Source organism: Gobio gobio (assembly GCF_949357685.1).
Source record: "Gobio gobio genome assembly, chromosome: 4".
Lineage (NCBI taxonomy): Eukaryota > Metazoa > Chordata > Actinopteri > Cypriniformes > Gobionidae > Gobio > Gobio gobio.
In genome coordinates this window covers 16,673,091-16,695,422 of record NC_137100.1, presented here as the reverse complement: position 1 = coordinate 16,695,422, position 22,332 = coordinate 16,673,091, and the positions used below count along the sequence as shown (strand labels likewise).

The following is a 22,332-nucleotide window of genomic DNA, read 5'->3' as shown; positions in this document are numbered from 1 at the left end:
GGGTAAAACACTTATCTTGGATCACCTTGGACTCTTTCCATTGGTTCAGATTGGGTAAGAGCTGCATTCTGCCATTGTTGCTTATGGGCTTTCAGTTCCACATACAGGTTTTATTGTAAGTATTTTTCTGCCATCCCTTAAGTGTGTGATGAATAAACAAATTTCTCTGTTCTTCGTCCTCAGTCCTGCTCTGACCTGGAGGGACGTTCAGCACATCATGGTGAAAACTTCACGTCGGGGTCACCTGAGCGCCTCAGACTGGCAAAGCAATGGAGCGGGATATGATGGTAGACTAAAATACGCTTGTATATTAAAAATAACTTATTATATAATATTCAACATATATTCAATTTAGCTTAAAATCTAAATGAAATACTGTGCAGCACACTTTTACTGTAAAGTGGATAACATAGTGGTCGACTTATATTGATTTTTTTGATGGCCAACCACTATTTAGTATGTTCCAGTACTGGGTTTTACTTCATACAACAATGATAGATTGATGACAGTCCCAAATCCTATCCTGAGCTGTGACATGAACGATTTGCAAATTTCAGCTGCTTGCAAAGTTGTGTATTTTTAATGGCCTTCAATGGAGACAGACACTTTTTGAACTATGGTGTTGTCACAGCATATCAGCAGAGATTCCACAGCATACATTAAGTATGCACACATACTTTTAAAGGTCCCATGGCATGAAAAGTTTTTTTAACATTAATATGAGTTCCCCTAGCCTGTATATGGTCCCCAAGTGGCTAGAAATTTTGATGGGTGTAAACCGAGTTCTGGCTGTCTTTCTCTGCCTTTGAGAAAATGAGAGCTCAGATCTTGAATTTTCCTGTTATGACGTCATACCAGGGAAGGTTATCTCCCCTTCCTCTGCTTTGCCTGCCCAGAGCATTCGGAGAAAATGGATTCAGTTTATGTCAGCACAGGCTTTACAAACAGACTTTACGATATGGATTCGACAGCACCGCGACAAACAGTGAGTAACAGTGTTCATTAATGCCTGATCTGTGATCAGGGATTTCTGATGTGTAGCTAATCATTCAAGTTCACTCAGACTTTCTTTCTAGATCCTTTAATGATCGCCGTCTTGATGCCCTAGCGTAGTGCATCAGTGAATCAAGCCAGTGACTAAAATGATCGTTTCTGTGAGTAGCATGACACAAATCCGTTTTTTAAGTGATTAAACTACAGAGAGCGGTCAAAGAACACTCTTTATAATATCCGGAGCTGTCAATCACACGTTGCGAGTGTATCTGCACACTTGCCCAAACTGCTGTTATAAGGAATGATGCTGTTATGCAGCACAGCGAGGCTCTTACTGTATTCAAGTCCGTCGTGTTTGCTGTTAGTTGATCACTGCATTCACGCGATCAACAGACTGCCTGTGTACTCAATGTTCATCACTGCAGCTTTTCATGTGATAGGAATAGATCAAAATAATGCTATAATCCACACTTTGACGATTCGTTCATCTCGACAGCTGTAATGGTACATTACATGTGTTACAAAGGTGGAAGAATTCTTATTATTCAGAACTCTCAGATACAAATAAGCTCGCGCTAACAGCACAACGCTCTCAACAACTCAGTACGTTACAATAAATGTAGCGGACCCCGTCCGAATGATGGCTAGACTTTACTGATGTTTCAGGAGTTTATTGAAACCGTTTATCTCCAAATATCACCGTAAGAGCTGAACAAAAAACAAAGAAGTGCGCAAAAACACCTCGTACACAAACTCTCTCTCCATAACATTACCAATAACAAACAATACAGCAAAATACACATACACTCAAAAAAATGATTCTTTAAACTTACTTAATTTAATTATGGACAGTGGTTCCACACAAGCAAATTGCTTTTTATTAACATTAATGGAATTTTTCTAATCTATGTAAACTCCTTGTGTTGGGACAACACGACTGAATGGAGAAGAATCTATGTGAAATTGTAATGTTGAAATAAATCAGTGGAATTGCTTCCCTATAAATAAAATCGGTTAAGTTAAATGAACATGCACACTCAAAAAAATAACTCATTGGACAAACTCAATTTACCTGAGGGGAGGTTTTCCATCCAATAAATATGTTTAACCCCAACTCATAAAAAACTAATTCATACAATGAAATGTAATTGAGTTGGTTCAACTCAATTTTATCTAATAGTTTAATTGATATTTATATACGTATAACATTACTTTTTTTTCTTGTCAAACTTAAATTTAAAAAAATAATTGGAAAACCAATTATAAGCAATTTAATTCATCATCATATACAATGTATATAATGAAAATATAAGAAAAGAGGTTTGACATTAGCATAGATCACTGGCGCCACTCTTCAGCATAACGGTAACCACAAAATTAAAAAAACATTACAGAAACCTCTCTAAATGTCCAACATAACTGAACATTAAACACTAACATTACTAACAACATCATTCCCTTTACAGAAAAACATATAAAATAACACTTTAATCGCTAAATTTACTCTCCTAATGCAAAGCATGCTGGGAACTGCCCAGTTAGTTATGTCAACACAAATATTTAATGTAGTTTTAACACAACTGAATTAAGTAAACTTCAGATTTAAATATATTAGGTTGATTGAACACAATTAAATTAAGTTGTGACAAAATTAGATACGTTTAAGTAAAGTGAACAGAATTTAAATGTGTCACATCTATGAAGGGCTTGAATCATTTTTTTGAGTGTAGGCTTCAACAGGGAAAATTGAAGTCAGTTAGAAACACTCACTTCCTGATGGCTGAGCGTACTGCGCAGCCTCAGACTGAGCTTGACATCATAGATGTGACGTGAGCAACCTGTCTGACAGTTGTATGTCTTCTAGTAGTTGTGCAAAGTGAATTCTGAATCACAGAATCTTGTAGAGACACATAGTGCAGCAGGAGCGACTTTTGATGAATGAAGCAGGATTTACGACATCTCTATCGGCGTTTATGCCTCCACGTCCCCCCGATTGCCTCATAGACAGTAAAAGATTGCTTGCGAGCTTCTCCTCGGGTCTATATGGTACAGCGCGACGGAGTCGCGTGGTTATGACGCAATCATTAGCCTATTTTTTACAAAAACGGCTTCTACGGGGCGATAGTTTAAGATACAAGGTAATGGAGCATTTTATACATTGTTGTGTTTGTTTAGAAATAAACAATGGTCAAATGGAGTCTTTAAACACCTCAGATGTAAAGATATTCGCTGTCAAAGTGAGGCCAAAATGAATGGGAGTCAATGGGATGCTAACATCAGGTGATGGCTTGGTTAGCAATGGCTGCCCCTATGGAAGGTACGGTTTCCGGGGGCTGGATTACCCCCTTGCTTTTTTCATATCACTCCGTAGACTGCAACACCCGTCAAAATAAAAGGTTCTACTTATTTACACAGATAACACAGAGCTAAAACCTATTTAAACGCACAGAAATGTCAAAAATGTACACAAAAATAAATTATAAGATATATTACAATGAAGTCTGTTACAATAAAACTTCCTCAGCTCTCCGTGGTTCACGAGTGCCCAGTCAGTCTCTCTCTCTCATGCATGCAGTGCCTGCAGTGCCTCGCTAAACCACGCCCCCTCCACAACATAATCTAACACTCATTTCAAATGCAAAGATGTCAGCCAATCACAACAGTGGGCGTTTTCACTGAATTCTTACAGCAGACACACCCCTTGAAACAGGGCATTCAGCCAGAGGGGTAATAACTGTATAGAAAAAATGCCATGTCTAAATATTTACATTTTTTGATGTAAAAATCATACTAACAATATAAGTACACCTTAGGAAACATTATAAAATAATAGAAAAATGCCATGCCATGGGACCTTTAATATAAAGTATTAGAGTTGAGAAGCAGTCATTGAAGGGATAATTCACCAAAAATGTGCTTATCAATTACTCACCCTCATATTGTTCCAAACCCGTAAAACTTTTGTTCATCTTTGAAACACAGATTAAGATATTTTAAATGAAATCTGAGAGATTTCTGTTCCTCCATTGACAGTCCATGCAACTACCACTTTGTCGCTTCAAAAAGTTCATAAAGAGATTGTAAAACTAATCCATATCAATCAATTAGTTCAGTTCAAATTTTCAGAAAAGTCTTGATCACTTTGTATGATGAACAAATTGAATTTAGGCTTTTCACAAACATTTCATGGCCACCAGAATATTATGTTGTATGAATATCTAAACATGCAATATATCAAAATATATCAACTACTCTAGCTTCATGCATTCATTCAGTAACATTAGGTAGTGTTTTTATTTATATGCTGTTTAATGCTGGTGATCGCGTTATTTTACATGTGCATATGATTACATATGATATTGCTTTTTTCTGCAACTTCTTCGCATTTGTTTTGATATGTGGATAAAGAGTACTGAATCTTTGATCTTCTGAAATAGTACTGATGAGATTCAGTACTCTCTCAGAAGATGTGTCATAGCGCCCCCTAGCATACACCAGTGAAAACAAGGAAAGGCGAAATCTGTGTTTGGCGGAGAAGTGTTTTCTCACAAATAACGGAACATTTTGTGTTTGGCTGGAAAAGGGTTAATGTTAAGTAATTTAATGTACAACATATTTCAAGATTATGAAAATTATTAGTCTGATTCAAAGAAGAATATCAGAAGACCAAGTCCTGTCTAAGAGGAGGAGCAGGGGATGGAGGAGGGTAATTAGCTGATAATACTGATGGACCTTATATATGGATGCTGTGATAGGCATCATATTGCTATAGAAAGACATGGATCAGCTTAGAGTCAGCTGATATGAGCTTGACTGATGTGACCTGCCGCTACGCTTGATATCAGTGGACGTAAACAGAAGCTCAACCGCAAGAACAAACGTACAAGGTCACGTCAGTCAAGCTCACATCAGACAGAAATCTCTCAACTGTGTTTCGAAGATGAACTAAAGTCTTATAGGTTTGGAACGACATGATGGTAAGTAAATGATGACCGAAATTTGGAATGAGCTAACCCTTTAATAGTTGCAAGGGAAAAAAAGTGTGCTCTCACATACACTGGCAGTATGTAAACTGTGTCATCACTGTTGTGCAGTTAGTCACCTTTATGGGTTTGGCTTGATGGATGCTGAAGCCATGGTGAAGGAAGCAGAGACCTGGAAGCAGGTGCCTTCTCAACACATATGTGAGGAAAACCTAGTCCAGAATGGCAGGTAACTGTTTGATCAAAATCCTTATACTTTATCACTGATGATTCCAAGCTCCTGTATTCATGCAAAACGTTCTCACTCCCAACTCGTCACATATTGACGATTGGTCAGGACCCCTCTGTGTCACTTTTTAACGCACAGGGTACTCCATTGATTTCAGTTGTTTGCCTAATGCGTCAGATCAAGACGCATTTAATTCTTTGCATTTGTAAAAGTAGACATGATTTTATGAATATTTATAGAATACTTTTATATTTTGGAGCAACTAACCCCACTCCTACCCTAAATCAACCCACTTCTCGACAATAAACAAAACATGTAACAGGCAAATAAAAGTACAGTCACAGGTATTTATTGCAAAATCTGACCAAAAACAGTATATAAAAGTAACTCATGTTGTATACCGAGTCTTCTGAAGTCATATATCTTCATGTAAAGAACAGAGTTGATCTTAATGTTTTAATCCTTGAAATGATGATCCTGTCACTCCGTGAATGCACGCACGCACTCAGTCATGTCTCATTCAAAAGATACACACGACTCTTTAGTAGGATGCGATCGGTCACGAGACACAAGAGCCAATGACATTTTACGACGTGTTGTTTTTTTTATACCGCTGTAACATCCTAAAACATTCTACACATCCCTAAAACCTATGACATTCATAAATTGATCTCACCTGCAGGTTAAGGATATCAGACGTTGCTCCAGGAGCCCCCGGCGGTGTCCTAGAGCCTGCTCAGCCTCGAATTTGAGTGCACTGGGCAGGTTGCTAGTAATTTTATATAAATATCTAGATCCCAATTAATATAGATATCTACAGGAAATAATCAGACTTAATGAAAAGGTTTATAAGAACAACCACAGAATGGTTTCTTTTTTTACTTAGAAAAAAGTTTCAGAATAATACAAAGTACAATAATTAGAGATGGTCCCTAAATTCACGAATATCGAATGTCTATAACGTCAAACCAACTTTACACCAGTCACATCAGATGCGCTATGGTTCTGCTGTGATCTTTGTTTGAAACTATTTTCGCTGCTGAAATAGAACAAAAACAGTCAATCACTGTATGATGAATACGAAATTACAAAACTCCCACGTTTCAGGGATGACTGATCTGAACGCCCCTGATTATGACATTGTATTCATAAGATTAACAGAATCGCGTGTGATTTGTTATAATGCGTAACGCAATAACAGATGCCTTTTGAGAAGACCCGCCAAAGTGGCTAGTGGGAGTGAATGTGTTACACACCACAGCTAAAATCCACCCACAAATGGCGGGTTGGCGGTGTTAATATCAAGCCCTGATTATAAGTGTAAGGCCCCTGCTAAAACCACACTCTAGTGATATATGGTTGACAGTTAAGTTGAACTTCCCTTTTTCCTTATCTTCACAACACCTTTAACCCAGACAGCTGAAATCCACAGCTTAAATCCACAGCTGAAATCCTATACCGCAAATGGCGGGTTGGCGGGTGTTAATGTCAAGCCCTGATTATAAGTGTAAGGCCCCTGCTAAAACCACACTCTAGTGAGGTTGACAGTTAAGTTGAACTTCCCTTTTCCATTATCTTCACAACACCTTTAACCCATTTCCTTTTGTGTGTCTTTGAATGTCCTTTGAATGTCTCATCCTTCCGGCGCTGTCTGTTGCACTCTTTTGTATCGCTCCGCTAAAAGATAATTCATAAACAATTAATTTGTCTTTAGCACTGTTATCATACCCATGTCATTTATGAGAGAACGTGTGGCCGGGGATTCATTAAAGGAATTCATAAATACTAATTGACCATTTAGAGCCAATTCTTCAGACGTAATGACGCAATTGACTGTTCGCAAAGACCCGCCCCCTTTAGTTACTGTTGCTATGTCCGACAAGCCCTGGTGCTCTCACATCCCACACATGTTCTCACGTAGAGAAAATACACCACAACACGCTGACAGACAGGACAGAGCAAGTTACTTTTGATGTGAAACAAAGTCTCAATTTTGAAATTGTAATTTTTTTTAAAGAAATTTAAACAATACCATTTTGTGGTTCTTTAATGTGTCGTGATCGCTGTAGGGCCTCAGTTAAAACTGCTCGTCAACCGATTATCTCTTCCTTGTTGTTCATTGATAAGCATGAAATTAACATGAATGAATGTACGTCAGTACACACCGTTTTTCCAAGTTCAAGTCCACCGGCGTTAATCTACTAACTCTCCTGACTGCTTTGTCGGACAAAATGGCAGATTCGGCGATGTGATTGGTCAGATCGCCTGTCAATCAAACTTGCGGCGAAGGGTGAATTGGTCACGAGACATACGAAAGCCAATGGACTTTCACTATCAAAGCTGACGTAGCGATTCTTCGGGCAGTAATTTTCTTATGTGTGCTTGATCTTCGGCGGAAGGAGACGCTAACCGCTTTTGGGGATTTTCTTCACACAAATCAATCATTTGGCCTTGGACCCCTTGGAATATTTGTACTTTTTGACAGTCAAATTTGCCTGTTATATCCTGTGTTTTATATCATATAACACACAAATGGGTAGGTTTAGGGATGGGATGGGGTTGGGTTACATGTTCGAACGTGTCTAAATAGCGTAAATAAAAAAAATTAATGTACATAAAAGTAACTTTATGCTGGCTGATTAAATTGAGAATCACACTCAACAAAATCATAACCCAATATATAATTTAATCATGACGATAAATTCCCATGAAATCAATGGAGCACCCTGCACGTCGGGCAATGACGCTAACATGGTCCTGACCAAGCAACAATATGTGACGAGTTGAGAACGTGTTGCTTCATACTTAATTACTGTCTTTACAAAACTGTCTTTACTGTTACTGGTGGTACCATGCTGCAGTGATATATACCATGGCATGCCATGATACTGAATAATTACCATATTCTTATACCAATGGTGTTTACATGGTATTCCTAGATATAAAGGATATTATATAATACCATGGTATTTTCATTAGTCTTTTTGACTGAAGATTCTCTCCGATTGTCTGTATTTATCTCAGGATCATAAGTCCAGAGAGGGTGTTGAGGTCAGTGTTCAAGTCCTCAGGCTGCTCTGCTCAGCGTCTGCAGCGGGTGGTCTATCTGGAACATATTATTGTACGTGTGACAATCACTCATCCTCACCGTGGAGACCTGTCAATCACACTGACATCACCCTCTGGAACCAGATCTCAGCTTCTCACTAACAGGTACAAATATACTGAGCCAGCCCAGGCAAACTGAAATGAAAGTAATAACTGTATGATTTATTGAAATGTATGATTAATCCTATAAAGCCTACATAAAGCCACATAAAGCCTTCATAAAGCCTTTATATTTGATGCACACATTTTGAAGGCTTCTAAATTATCAGCATTATTAAAGCATGTTGTACACAATCTTCTACATGCCTTCTGTCGGCTGACACTGCCTTCTGTCGTCTCATACTGTACATTTTAGCAATAAAAGACATTTTAGTGTAATTCTACACCCATTATTCTACACGCTCTAAAATCATTGCTGATTTTTAAACATAACAATACATTTTTAATTGTTAGCAATATTTCAACATGAACAACATATTTTACATCAACGTTTATTTGTACATCTCTCAATTATCATTATATTGAATTGCATTACATGAAATTCAACACACACACACACACACACACACACACAGACGCATACACAGACGCACACACAGACCCACTCTGCCGCAGGTTTGAGCATAATATTTAAATATTGTCTTAGACATATCATTGGGAAATATAGAGTGACAACTGATATTTATATGCAATTTATGTAAGTAGTCTGCTTTAAAAATTTCAGTAACTGCACCAAATTCCATATTTTTGCTCAGTTTGGTCCTCTGAATAAAAATGAGGGGTTTTTTTTTCCACGTCCTCAAGTATGATCTACATATTCTCATTAGTCATACTTTATGATTATGAGCCATAAAAGACTGATGTATCAGTTAGGATACTCAACAATAACAAAAAACATATAAGCAAACGTTTTTGTTTAAAGATTCAATACAATTATCCATTTAAAAAAAAAATCTGACTATTATTTTATGTCAGGCTTTAAGGTTAACATGTTTTGTTTCGTTTTTTTTCTTAATGGTGCTTATTAAATACTATCTAGAGTCAGAGGCGGACAGTAGTGAAGTATTTTTACTCTGCTTAAGTAGCCTACATTTTTCAAGTGTCTGTACTTTATCAGTGTTTTTCTTTGGAAAATTTTTACTTCACAACATTCCAAAGCATAATATTGTACTTTTTACTGCACTATGTTTCACATTGAATATCATTTAATACTTAAGTACATTAAAAATTTTGTACTTTTTTACTTTTAACAAATAAGAAAGTACTACATTTTTTATGTATTAGAATGTACTCAATCCGTATTAAAGGTAGGGCTGGGTAAAAAATATTGATTTCTCGATTTGAATAAATTCTCATTTTTACGAAACAATATCGATTCTTAAATCCCAATCCATTAGTCAATCCTGTTTTCAGTTGATGTATGAAAGGGACATTGTAGCACACCTCCCATCCAAAAAAATCGCAATAATCTTTGTGCTTTGTTACTATTGATATGAAACAAAGTCTCAGATTTCAAATTATGTCCATTTTATAACGAAATTCAAAACGTAAATACCATTTTGATGCCGTGGCGCGAGATCTCTCTGGCGCAGCCCAGCTCAAGAGAAGCGGGCAGCACACGTGAACTGTTCTTCTCTTTCGCCTTAAAACCAGTTACAGCGCGAAATAAATAGACATGAATGAGCATCTGAAAGTGTGTTAAAAGATAGAGTACAACTGGCCAAAATAGGTATCGTCACATGGAATAGCTCAATCAGTGTTTCAACCATGGAAAGACGTCAGTAAAATAGCTTGTAACGTCACATTTACCTCAGAAAAACCATATCCAGTGTCCATCAACAACTCCATCAGCTAGAAAAATTAACTCTAGAGAGGGGCATTTTGCTAAATATATGCACCGTATTTATAGGCTATTCATTATATATTTTAATGTTCTTCAATATTCAATAAATGTATGAATAAATCTGGCAGGTTTTTTTATGACAGCCACCATTTAAATGTTTATATTTCAAAAAAGAAATATAATTATGTAATTGTAAAGTTAATATTATAACTTTATTATTATAAAAAAAAACATAATTGAGTGCAATTTAAGTGTTTGTATAGAAATCCTTTATTTTTTACCTTCAACAGTTTAGTAGGCTAATATAGCCTAGTAGTGTACCTGATATATGCTCACCTAAAGGATTATTAGGAACACCATACTAATACTGTGTTTGACCCCCTTTCGCCTTCAGAACTGCCTTAATTCTACGTTGCATTGATTCAACAAGGTGCTGAAAACATTCTTTAGAAATGTTGGCCCATATTGATAGGATAGCATCTTGCAGTTGATGGAGATTTGTGGGATGCACATCCAGGGCACGAAGCTCCCATTCCACCACATCCCAAAGATGCTCTATTGGGTTGAGATCTGGTGACTGTGGGTGCCATTTTAGTTCAGTGAACTCATTGTCATGTTCAAGACACCAATTTGAAATGATTCGAGCTTTGTGACATGGTGCATTATCCTGCTGGAAGTAGCCATCAGAGGATGGGTACATGGTGGTCACAAAGGGATGGACATGGTCAGAAACAATGCTCAGGTAGGCCGTGGCATTTAAACGATGCCCAATTGGCGCTAAGGGGCCTAAAGTGTGCCAAGAAAACATCCCCCACACCATTACACCACCACCACAGCCTGCACAGTGGTAACAAGGCATGATGGATCCATGTTCTCATTCTGTTTACGCCAAATTCTGACTCTACCATCTGAATGTCTCAACAGAAATCGAGACTGATCAGACCAGGCAACATTTTTCCAGTCTTCAACTGTCCAATTTTGGTGTGCTTGTGCAAATTGTAACCTCTTTTTCCTATTTGTAGTGGAGATGAGTGGTACCCGGTGGGGTCTTCTGCTGTTGTAGCCCATCCGCCTCAAGGTTGTGCGTGTTGTGGCTTCACAAATGCTTTGCTGCATACCTCGGTTGTAACGAGTGGTTATTTCAGTCAAAGTTGCTCTTCTATCAGCTTGAATCAGTCGGCCCATTCTCCTCTGACCTCTAGCATCAACAAGGCATTTTCGCCCACAGGACTGCCGCGTACTGGATGTTTTTCCCTTTTCACACCATTCTTTGTAAACCCTAGAAATGGTTGTGTGTGAAAATCCCAGTAACTGAGCAGATTGTGAAATACTCAGAACGGCCCGTCTGGCACCAACAACCATGCCACGCTCAAAATTGCTTAAATCACCTTTCTTTCCCGTTCTGACATTCAGTTTGGAGTTCAGGAGATTGTCTTGACCAGGACAACACCCCTAAATGCATTGAAGCAACTGCCATGTGATTGGTTGATTAGATAATTGCATTAATGAGAAATTGAACAGGTGTTCCTAATAATCCTTTAGGTTAGTGTATATCCAAAATAATCGATATTAAATCGAATTGAATTGCAAGCTTGTGAATCGAACTCGGATCAAATTGTGAAATTTGTGTCAATACCCAGCCCTAATTAAAGGTAGCCTATTAAATGTAGTGCAGTAAAAAAGTACAACATTATGTTTTGTAATGTAGTGAAGTAAAAGAAGTAAACTGAAGTACATATATACTTTAATAATGTACTTAAGTAGAAAGTGATAATACTTCACCACTGTCCGCCTCTGCCTACAGTAGCTACAAATCTTTACCTTTTCCACTCTTAATTAATTATGATTATCTGTTTTAATTATTCTGTGGCTATTTCCTTTCAGACCAAATGACCACTCCAATGAGGGCTTCCTGAAGTGGGAATTCATGACAACTCACTGCTGGGGTGAAAAACCAGCAGGAGACTGGATCCTGGACATCAGAGACACCCCATCTCCACGGAGAAACAGCCGACTCCAAGGTGCCTATCACCTTTACCAATAAAATACTATAGTGGTAGCATAGGACTGTGATATAATGATTACCATATGGATTACTGAATTAATTGATACTACAACTGTAACATATTTTATTATGGTAGAAGCCATGGTTTATGTACGAAATGTAAACTACAACTGTAATAGAATGTAAAATGTTTTTCCTTCTCTATTGTTTATATTAGGGAAACTGATAGAATGGTCCCTGGTGCTTTATGGAACATCCACACATCCATACATACGACATGAACAGCCCCGCTCTGCCCAGCTTCCTTCTGAAGATGACACCCCAGAGGAGTACAATGGTGATTTACCCAATTCTTTTGCACAATGGCAAAACGACTTTATATATTATAAATTAAATAAAACAATACATTTTTGTGAAGTTTATTCAGCAAAGTTTGGAAGGAATTGAACCAATCAGCATGAGAGGAAGCCTGTATACAGCTGTCTCTAACCTCCATCCCACAACATATTTCCAGCCGGCCCAACTCCTCACTCTCGGGGGGTTCCTATCCCAGCCAGAGATATTGGGGGGAGTACTCCGGGTTTGGGCCAAATTCAGAACTCGAAGCCCTCCCCTCGGACAGCACACTAAATATGCATGCTCTATACTCTATCTGATTATATTTTAGCATGAACTTGTGAAACTAAAATAAGTAGACACTTAAGTCACAATAAAAATGCATGAACTGCATTAGAAGACTTTTTATCAGAATTTATCAGAATTACATTTATTTTCTGAGTTATTTTTAAATTACTTTCAACCAACTAGGATCACAATGAGAGAAAGATTTTTTAATGTATGTACATATAATGTTTGTCATGTAAGTCAGTTCTCCTCAAGTTCATTACACACGGACATGTTAGACTAACATTTGACAAAAAAGTGTCCAAATAGCCTAGATTTTATATTATTTCAAACCAAACATTTATGTTTTGTTTAAAACGTGTTTATGCTATTTAAAAAAAAAATGCAACTTGGTTTGATGTTTTATTATGTAATGCTACTGCTGTGCTGAGACATCCAGACACAAAAAATGCTTTCCTGCTAATGAACACTTGGGTTCACTTTTTACAACTAACGCTACAAGTTACAATACAAATATTTATCTTTTATTTTGGTGGAATATTGGTGAAAAGCTGTAAACTTATGTCCGCAAAAAAATTATGTGAATGTACTGTAACTAAAGTAAACCATGTGCTCATTGCATTCCCAAATGCACATTCAATTCACAACACTTGCAGAGATGGAGTTTGTGAGAAGCGGCAATTTCCGTGGACCGAGCTAGTCCGAAAAAACATGCTATTATAATCTGCAAGCGTGTTAATGAACATTGTCACTCTTCACTCTGAAACACATAGCGCAACTGAATGTAGGCCTATTCAAATCACACCATTTGTTTTAATGTAAAATTTAATTTAATTTAATTAATTATTAGCTTTTCATCAACCCACAAACCCCCATTATTTCACTCATTATACCATTCAAAAGCATGTATTTATTTTTAAGTGGGATTAACTGCCCACTTTTTGGGCCACTGTCAATATATAATTCTTTGTGAATATCTTTGCTTTATCCCTCTACTCTATATAAGGCTCTTGTGACGCAGAATGTAGTGAGGATGGCTGTGAAGGACCTGGACCTCATCAATGTGTTTCCTGCTTGAACTTTTTCCTTAAGTTCAAAAACAACACACGGTAAGAAATCTTTACTTTTCTCTTTGGTCCTTTCCTTCATTTTAAAAGGTTACTGATAATACTACAACTCATTTTTCAGGACTTGTGTGTCTGAGTGTCCAGGCGGGTACTGGGGCGATAAGAAGAGGTGTAAGAAGTGTTACTCCTTCTGTAAGTCGTGTTTAGGCAGCCGTAGTGATCAGTGCACGGCCTGTAGGTCTGGATACCATCTGAACGAGGAAAAGAACAACTGTGTGACCAGCTGTGAGGATGGCTACTATCTTCACCATGGTAAGAGTGATGCCACCATGTCAATAAGTCTGAAAAGACACATTACACTTGAATGAAAAATAAAGGTTCTTCCCTGCTGAAAAATCCAGTATTGCTAGCCACAAGCATAAGCTATGTTTTGCATACTGGGACCAGGATGGGATGCTGGTTGCTGGTTCCCAGAGAGCGAAACGGCTACACCAGCTGCACCAGCTGAGTTTTGCATTAGAACAGCATGGCTATGCTGGTCCACCAGCTATGCCAACTCTAAACAGCACAAACCAGCCTGGACCAACATGGAATTCATGCTAGTTTATGCTGGATTTTTCAGCATATTTTATTGGTTTCATAAGGCACCTTTAACATTCCATTGCTCAAAATGTTCTTTATTGTAAAAGAGGTTCTTTAGATTATAAAAAATGTTCTTGAAAAACTTTATTTTAAGAACTGCTGACTAAAATCTTTGTGGAACCCAAAATAGTTGTTCTATGGCAGGGATGGGCAACTTTGGTCCTGGAGGGCCACTGTCCTGCAGAGTTGACCTACAACCCTAAAAACTCACTTGACTGTAGATAGTAATCCTGAAGACATTGATTAGCTTGTTCAGGCGTGTTTGAGGGTTGGAGCCAAGCGGCACATCTGTTTAACTTATATTAAGCCTTTAAGTTCTGCATAATTAAGGGCGTGGTCACTTGAGTGACAGGTGGATTGCCACTGCTGATTTCAGCAACCAGGCACCTCAGCTTCACCCACGTCCCATTTTTGGTTATCTGGGAGTGATGCGTGGTGACGCGCTGCCAAGATGGCGACGGTGCTCTACCTACGGGTGACATCACGGACACTACAGTACGTCCATTGTTTTATACAGTCTATGGTTGGAGCTAAACTCTATGGGACAGTGGCCCTCTCCAGGACCAAATTTGCCCATCCCTGTTCAATGGTATTGCTGTAACCCCCCCCCCCCCCCCCCCCCTTTCTTTTTTTTTTTAAGTGTAAGCTATGTTCTTTATGCAAATAAGTATAAATCCCCAGCGACACAATCACATTGGTCCAAAATCCTACTCCACATAGCTGTATTTTAAACTTAGCTTTCAGTGTTGACATAAAATGACTTGTGAAAAGGTTTTGAAAATGTTAAAAAAAATTATGAGAGACTTGCTGTGACGTGCCTGGTTAGGACACACCTTTTGACTCATTCTGTGTTCATGAATGTTTTTGCAATGCAGAGGAAAACGTGTGTAAGAAGTGTAATATTGAGAACTGTATGAAATGCACCACAGCCTCCATTTGCACAGAGTGCTCTGAGGGCACAAGGTAATACATTTTTATTAAATGTTTGAACCTACTGATATTTCATAAGACAATGTAGCCATGTCAGTTCAATGAAATGAAAGTTGACTGTCTCTTTCTTCTGCTTTTTCAGTCTGGTGGGCAACAGATGTCAGAAGAGTTGTGAGGTGGGCCGTTACTACAGTGAGCCGGAGGACGCATGTGAGCCCTGCCACCCAGCCTGTGCTACATGTGCTGGTACAACCCACAGAAAGACGCATCATCAATGACACCCCACCAAATGAATTCAGATCAACATGCCAGAGTCGAACCCTAGACCAGTGGTTATCAAACCTTTTGATTCCAAAGCTATTCACATTGTCCACAACAATATTCGAACACTTCATAGCTCTAGTTTATTTTTATTTTAAATGTATTTTAATCTATGAGCACTCACCTAAATCAAAACTGCAAAAATAATAATTAAAAATTCAATTTCAAGATTCCATAGATTGTATTAGTTTTTATATTTTCAGGGTTTCTATAGTATTTCACTTTTTCTTTTTTTTTTTACTCACAATATCTAACAAATAAAATATTTTAGAGCTTGACATAACTGGTAAAATATATGTTCATTTTAAGATTTTATTTATGGTTTAAATTTTATGATTTCCCCAGTTCTTTTAGCTTATTTTAATGCTTGCTTTGCCTTATTTTAAATACTTTTAAGACATCTTGTGTCCCCCTTTTAAGTTTGCTTAGACCCCCTAGTTAAGAACCACTTCCCCACATGTACTGTTTGTATTCAGTATTCTAAATCCAATTCATGACATTAAACCAGTTGTTAAGGACATCATAACACACAAACATTTGTTATAACATAGTTCCCATAGGATTATTATGATTATGAATAATTTACCCTCATAATTATGATAGAATATCCTAAAGGCAGAGAGTCCATTGACCCCCTGGAGGTCTGCATTATGATCTGTTAAACACATAGAATTAATTTTCTTGTAAAATGTTCATGAGATTTTTAACTATTTAAATGAACATTAAGTAATAATCCAATAAGCAGTACATGATGTGATGACGTTAATGAAATTAAATGTTTCATTTCTTTGTTCTGAAATTTTGAATGTTCAGAAAATGTAATGTGTTTATCTGATTGTTAAAACTAAGATTTTGGTATGCAGATTAAGGTTAGGATCATGATTTTCTGGTAGGACTACAACACTGGAAGCAAAAAAAATGTGGGTGGGTCCTCCCCCAGAAATATTTTACTGAAACAGATGCCATTTACATTAAGTGAACAGCCCGCCTTGACTACTAAATGTCTGGTTGGGCCAGACAAAATGACTGAAGACACCAAATTATTTCGGTAGTGTAGGGTTAAGGCACATGGCAGAGACTTTGGACGCGAATGGACCCGAGGTTTAAATCCCCCTTTTGCCGAACTCGCTCTCCTCCCTTTTCCCATCACATATCCTATTGAAAAGTTATTTATTTTCAATAAAAATTGAGAAAATATTTGAAAAGGGGAAATAAAGTGTCTAAAGTGCGTTTAATTATTTATTAAACCTCGGGCCTGTGAAGTGTTCATCGGTTAGGGGTAGGTGAACAGACATGCGATCAATTAGGTAAAAGTGAGTGGGTCCAGTATCATTGGTCTTAAAAAGTGGGTGGGTCTTGTCCCACCCACATACAATGGTCGCGGCACCCATGCTACAACAACACCTTAAGTTTACTGTATATTAGCACAGAATATTTGCAATCTACTACTAAACCCAGGAATAGTAGCGTGTGACGTAACTAACAACTGAATTTTTTTCATAATCTGGAACCAGTGGGATCAAACAAGAATTCTTAAAAATCAAATAAAAATGTAATTCAAATATTTTTATTTTTTATCCAGTAGAATATATTCTTGAAGGATTCTCATTTAGGATTAGTTCCAAATTATGATATACATTCTATTAGCAATTAGCATCCCTTTAGGATCTTGTGGAACTGTAAGATATTTTCTCTTTTAACGATAGGACTCTAATAATCAAACAAGGGTAAAAAGATTTGAGTGTTTATTATTTATAATATCCATGTGATAATTAACATTTCAAATCCAACTGGAATCATGTACAGGATCTTTTGACATTTTGTGTTTTTAACTGTTTGTTTTCGTGTGGGTGTTTGTACAGCTGCAGGTCAAGAGTCATGTAATCGCTGTGCTGAAGGCTACCTGATGGAGAACTGGAGATGTGTGTCCTCCTGCAGTCAAGGTTTCTATGCTGTACTACCGAACTCTGACAGCACTCAGAGCACCTGTAAGAGGTGTGTGTGCTACAACCTCTCATCTCTTCAACATTTATCTTCATCTTTTACCACTAGTTTGATTATGTGTGTATATGTGCAGGTGTGATGCGAGCTGTCTGGCCTGTGTTGGGCCGGGTAAAGGAAACTGCAGTGAGTGTGTAGATGGACACACTCTTCAAGAAGGCATGTGTGTTCTCAGCCACAACTGTGGTGATGGTAAGTTCTGGTTCTTCCAACCAGAATATGCAACCTGTTGATGCAAAGTACAGTAAAGTTGTTATTACATTTCAGATATCATTGTAATTAACTTATGTTTGTGTTTAAAGGAGAATATCAGGATGAGAGTGGAGAGTGTCAGTCATGTGATGTGTCCTGTTATAAATGTAAAGGTCCAAAGAGTGAGGACTGTCTCAGCTGCTCCGACACACTGTAAGAAACCGTTTTTCAACAGCTACTTCCCTACATCTCATGCTTGGGACTCCAATGTTGGTCCCAAGCATGGGATGCTGTTGCCCCACCAGGCTTTTTAACTAGCGTTTTGACAACCAATTTTTTTGTTGTTGTTGTTGAAAGAGGTCTATATGCTCACCAAGGCTGCATTTATTTGATCAAAATACAGTAAAAGAGTAATATTGTGAAATATAATTACAATAACTCTTTTCTATTTTAATGTACTTTAATATGTAATTCATTCCTCTGAATGTCAGCAGCCATTACGACAGTCCTCCTCAGTGTCACATGATCCTTCAGAAATCATTCTAATTTGCTGATTTGGTGTTCAAGAAACATTTCTTATTATTATCAATGTTTAAAACAGTTTTTACTGCTTAATATTATTCAACAAGGATGCATTAAAGACATTTAAATTGTTACAAATTATGTCTATTTTCAAATAACTTTCTATTAATCAAAGAATCCTAAAAAAAGTATCATAGTTTCCACAAAAATATTAAGCAGCAAAAAAAAGTTTTCAACATTGATAATAATAAGAACCATTATTAATAATTGAGCACCAATAATCATTCATAATATTTGAGTACCAAATCAGCATATCAGAATAATGTAATACAATAAGGATCGTGTGACATTGAAGACTGGACTAATGGCTGCTTAAAATTCAGCTTTTTCAATCACAGGAATAAATAACATTTTAAAATGTATTCAATATAAAAAAAAATTTATTTTAAATTGCAATAATATTAGACAATATTTCAGTTTTTAGTGTAATTTTCATCAAATAAATGCAGCATTGGTGAACATAAGAGACTTCTTTCAAATACATTACAAATCGTAATTATTACAAATATTTATTTGTTGATGAAGTTTTTAATATATTGGCAAAGTAAAGAAGGAATATCGCATTACATAGGAATGTTGTTATTGTTAATTTTACAGGAGATATTCACAATAAACAAAAGTGAATTTAGGAGGTTCACAGGAGGCAAGAATTGAGAGAAACTGTTGGTCAGTCATTCAATTACCAGTACAAACAAAAGTCATTTTCTAATAATGTACATTTTCTCTGTCCTGCTCTTGTAGTTGGCTGGATGAGGGGCGTTGTGTAGTAAGCTGTTCAAATGGGAAGTACCCATCCAGTGGACAGTGTCACTTCTGTGACCACACCTGTGCCCAGTGCCTTGATGCTGGTCCTGCTAACTGTACCAGCTGTGATACAGGTCAGGATTAATTCCGCATCTTAGTCCAAATGGCTGCTGTCCCAATAACTCAAATTACCACATGCAACTGCCACAATCCAATTATTCAATTAAGCTCAATCTTATTTTTAAGAGCTCCAAAATGAACACTCGCCAGTTGTGAGTAAAAATGGGCTGACATTTGCTGTTCAGACTTGTTTAAATGAAATCAAAGAGATGCAAACAGTCCAGTGTGCCTGTTTCAAATCTTATAGAAAATTGTACCTTAGCTGATAATTTACCTTTAGCTTGAAAGATAAAAAGCATTTTCTATGATCGAATACTCCATAATTTAATGCCCGGCTTTAAAAATAGGAGAAACAACACAACATCATGATGGCCCCTGTGTTTTTTGACATGTGGTGAGAGACATGATGTATATGTCTATGATGTTGTAAGTGACGCAATTACCTGCACTATTTGCTGCAAATACACAAATGTGAACTTTTTTTATGACCAATACTTTTTTTTCAATGCAGGCTTGGCAAAAAACTGTTCTCTATCTACAGTATGTGTCCCTGTGTGTATAGTAATTTTGTGTATGTGCTTGTATTATGTGTGTTGTAGATAAGTTTGGGGTGGACCGGTACCTGTTCAATGGCGAGTGTGTGGATGCGTGTCCTCAGACTCATTTCCACACAGTGCTGAAGGCATGTGAGCCATGTCCTTCACATTGCAAACTCTGCTCCTCAGCCACACACTGCCTCAGGTGTGACGACTCCTTCTACATCAATGATGGTCTCTGTATTAAACTCGAGTGTGGTGAAGGTATGGCATATTGTACAGTTTTGTTAGAACACAAACAAAGAGTTATTTAGCGCAATGTCCAAGCTGCTCTTTTTTATACAATGAAATTTTAGGGTGAAATATTTCTTTAAATATTATTAGTGATGCTAGACTTTGGGCTTATTTTGCACTTTCAGGACAAACTTTAATCAGTGCAGTTAACTAGTTTGTGTGTGTGTGTGTTTTAGGGGAGGTGGAAGACCCAGAATATGATGACTGCATGTCATGTGAAGAGGGATGTAATAAGTGTGTTCTCTGTAAGTTCAGCAGTCTGTTTGTGCTTTATAAGTTTTGTTTCCCAAGGCAAATGTCACTTATAGTAGTATTTTAGCATTTAGTAATCATTATGATAGTATTATATTAGTATGATCATACTTGGGATCAGTTTTCTGTTGGAGCACATGGCTGACGTTAGTGTTTGTTTGTTTGAGTGATGTGACACGTAGCCAAGTATGGTGCTCTGCATTTCACCCATCCAGTTAAACGCACACACCATGAACACACACCCAGGAAACAATTGGGGGTTAGGTGCCTTGCTCAAGGGCTCACCTCATAGTGTGTAATAAGAGTGGAAGAGAGCACTGTTCATTCGCTCCCTCCACCTACATTTCCTGCTGGTACTGAGACTCGAACCTGTGACCTTTGGGTCTGACTCTTTAACCATTAGGCCACAACTGCCATGTGCTCTTCGAAATTTCAACCAAAAAAAGGTAGTTTTAGAACATAATTGACGGATGTGGCAAATTGTTTTGACCACATTCCACCGTGAACTATATTCAGTTGACCAGACAGATGTTTCTGAATTATTTACTGTTTTTTCTACACTTTGCAGACAATCCCAAACACTGTCTGTCCTGCACTGATGGATATTACAAGTAAGAAATGTGATGTAACAGAATTATCTGCTGGTTTGAATGTGAATGTACAGATGTGTGCTGCTTTGTGACTGAAATGGTGTGTGTGTGTGTTGCACAGGTTTGAGGAGGGCTGCTATAAGCACTGTCCTGCTAAGACATACGCAGTGGAGGCGACCATGAGCTGTGTGTCCTGTGAGCATGACTGTGTCAGCTGTGATGAAGATGAATGTTACTGGTGTGAAGCTGACCGCTTCCTGTCAGGTTAGACATTCATATTTATGCATATGGCTGACTTAAAACAATTTGTGTTGCATTATGGTATACATTTGATCAGTTCATACATTCCCTGGGAATCAAACGTCGAATCAAAGGATATTTACAAATTTAATGTACCCTACAGATGGGAAGTGTGTGCAGGAATGTCCCGATGGTTTCTATGGTGATGAAGAGTCTCAGGAGTGTGACGAATGTCACTCGGACTGCAGTACATGCAGTGGGCCGGAGGACAGTGACTGTGACAGCTGCAGTGATGGACTGACGCTTGATAATGATGGAGCTTGTGTGTCTGAACAGGATGTCTGCCCTGCAAAGATGTACCTCACTGGTGAGAGCAACACAATGTGGTAGTTCACTATAAGCTCATCAATAACTACTTTTTTTTCCATACGTCCCAGAGGACAACTAAGGACTACTATATACAGGTTTATAATTAACATGAATAATGTATAATGTATAATTAATTCTAAAGAGAAGATCATGGTAACCTACTAGTAATAACTCAGTTACCAAATCCTTCAGAAGGAATTACTAGTTATTTGGATCAGTATTCTAAAGTGAAAAACATGATAATGGCTGAAATCATTATAAACTTTTGTGGTTTGTATAGTATTGGATGGTAATGGTTCAAGTGTTACTACATCCTTCTAAAGGAACTACTAATTATTTGGATTAGTATTCTAAAGTGAAAAGCAAGATAACTTCCTAATATTGACTTAAGTCATTGTACGCTTTTAAGGGTTTTGTTTTGGATAGTAATTATTTCTGATGGATTTGGTAACACTTGAGTAATTACTGGTGTGTTACCATGATCTACACTTTAGAATACTAATGCAAATAATTAGAAATTCCTTCTGAAATATGCAGTAACACTTGAGTCACTACAATCCAAACCCTTACAAAATCCTCAAAAGCTTACAATTGCTTCAGTCAATTCTGAAGGATTTGGTAATACTTGAGTCATTACTAGTGGGTTACCATGACCTTCACGTTAGAA

The 22,332-nt window shown here is 37.5% G+C and overlaps 1 protein-coding gene across 1 annotated transcript in view; it reads left to right on the top strand.

Annotated features, from left to right (window-relative positions):
• Window positions 1-22,332, top strand: part of pcsk5a (proprotein convertase subtilisin/kexin type 5a) — a gene marked incomplete at both ends in the record, with an annotated part of 57,946 nt that overhangs the window by 21,904 nt on the left and 13,710 nt on the right. The window contains 18 exons of the mRNA XM_079814519.1: window positions 184-287; window positions 5,088-5,205; window positions 8,230-8,418; window positions 12,041-12,177; window positions 12,379-12,498; window positions 13,792-13,894; window positions 13,974-14,164; window positions 15,370-15,457; window positions 15,567-15,670; window positions 17,608-17,740; window positions 17,823-17,938; window positions 18,049-18,151; window positions 19,262-19,398; window positions 19,984-20,184; window positions 20,391-20,459; window positions 21,035-21,077; window positions 21,178-21,320; window positions 21,460-21,663. Of these exons, the coding sequence (XP_079670645.1) occupies window positions 184-287; window positions 5,088-5,205; window positions 8,230-8,418; window positions 12,041-12,177; window positions 12,379-12,498; window positions 13,792-13,894; window positions 13,974-14,164; window positions 15,370-15,457; window positions 15,567-15,670; window positions 17,608-17,740; window positions 17,823-17,938; window positions 18,049-18,151; window positions 19,262-19,398; window positions 19,984-20,184; window positions 20,391-20,459; window positions 21,035-21,077; window positions 21,178-21,320; window positions 21,460-21,663 (2,303 nt within the window). The remainder of the gene's footprint in view (window positions 1-183; window positions 288-5,087; window positions 5,206-8,229; window positions 8,419-12,040; window positions 12,178-12,378; window positions 12,499-13,791; window positions 13,895-13,973; window positions 14,165-15,369; window positions 15,458-15,566; window positions 15,671-17,607; window positions 17,741-17,822; window positions 17,939-18,048; window positions 18,152-19,261; window positions 19,399-19,983; window positions 20,185-20,390; window positions 20,460-21,034; window positions 21,078-21,177; window positions 21,321-21,459; window positions 21,664-22,332) is intronic.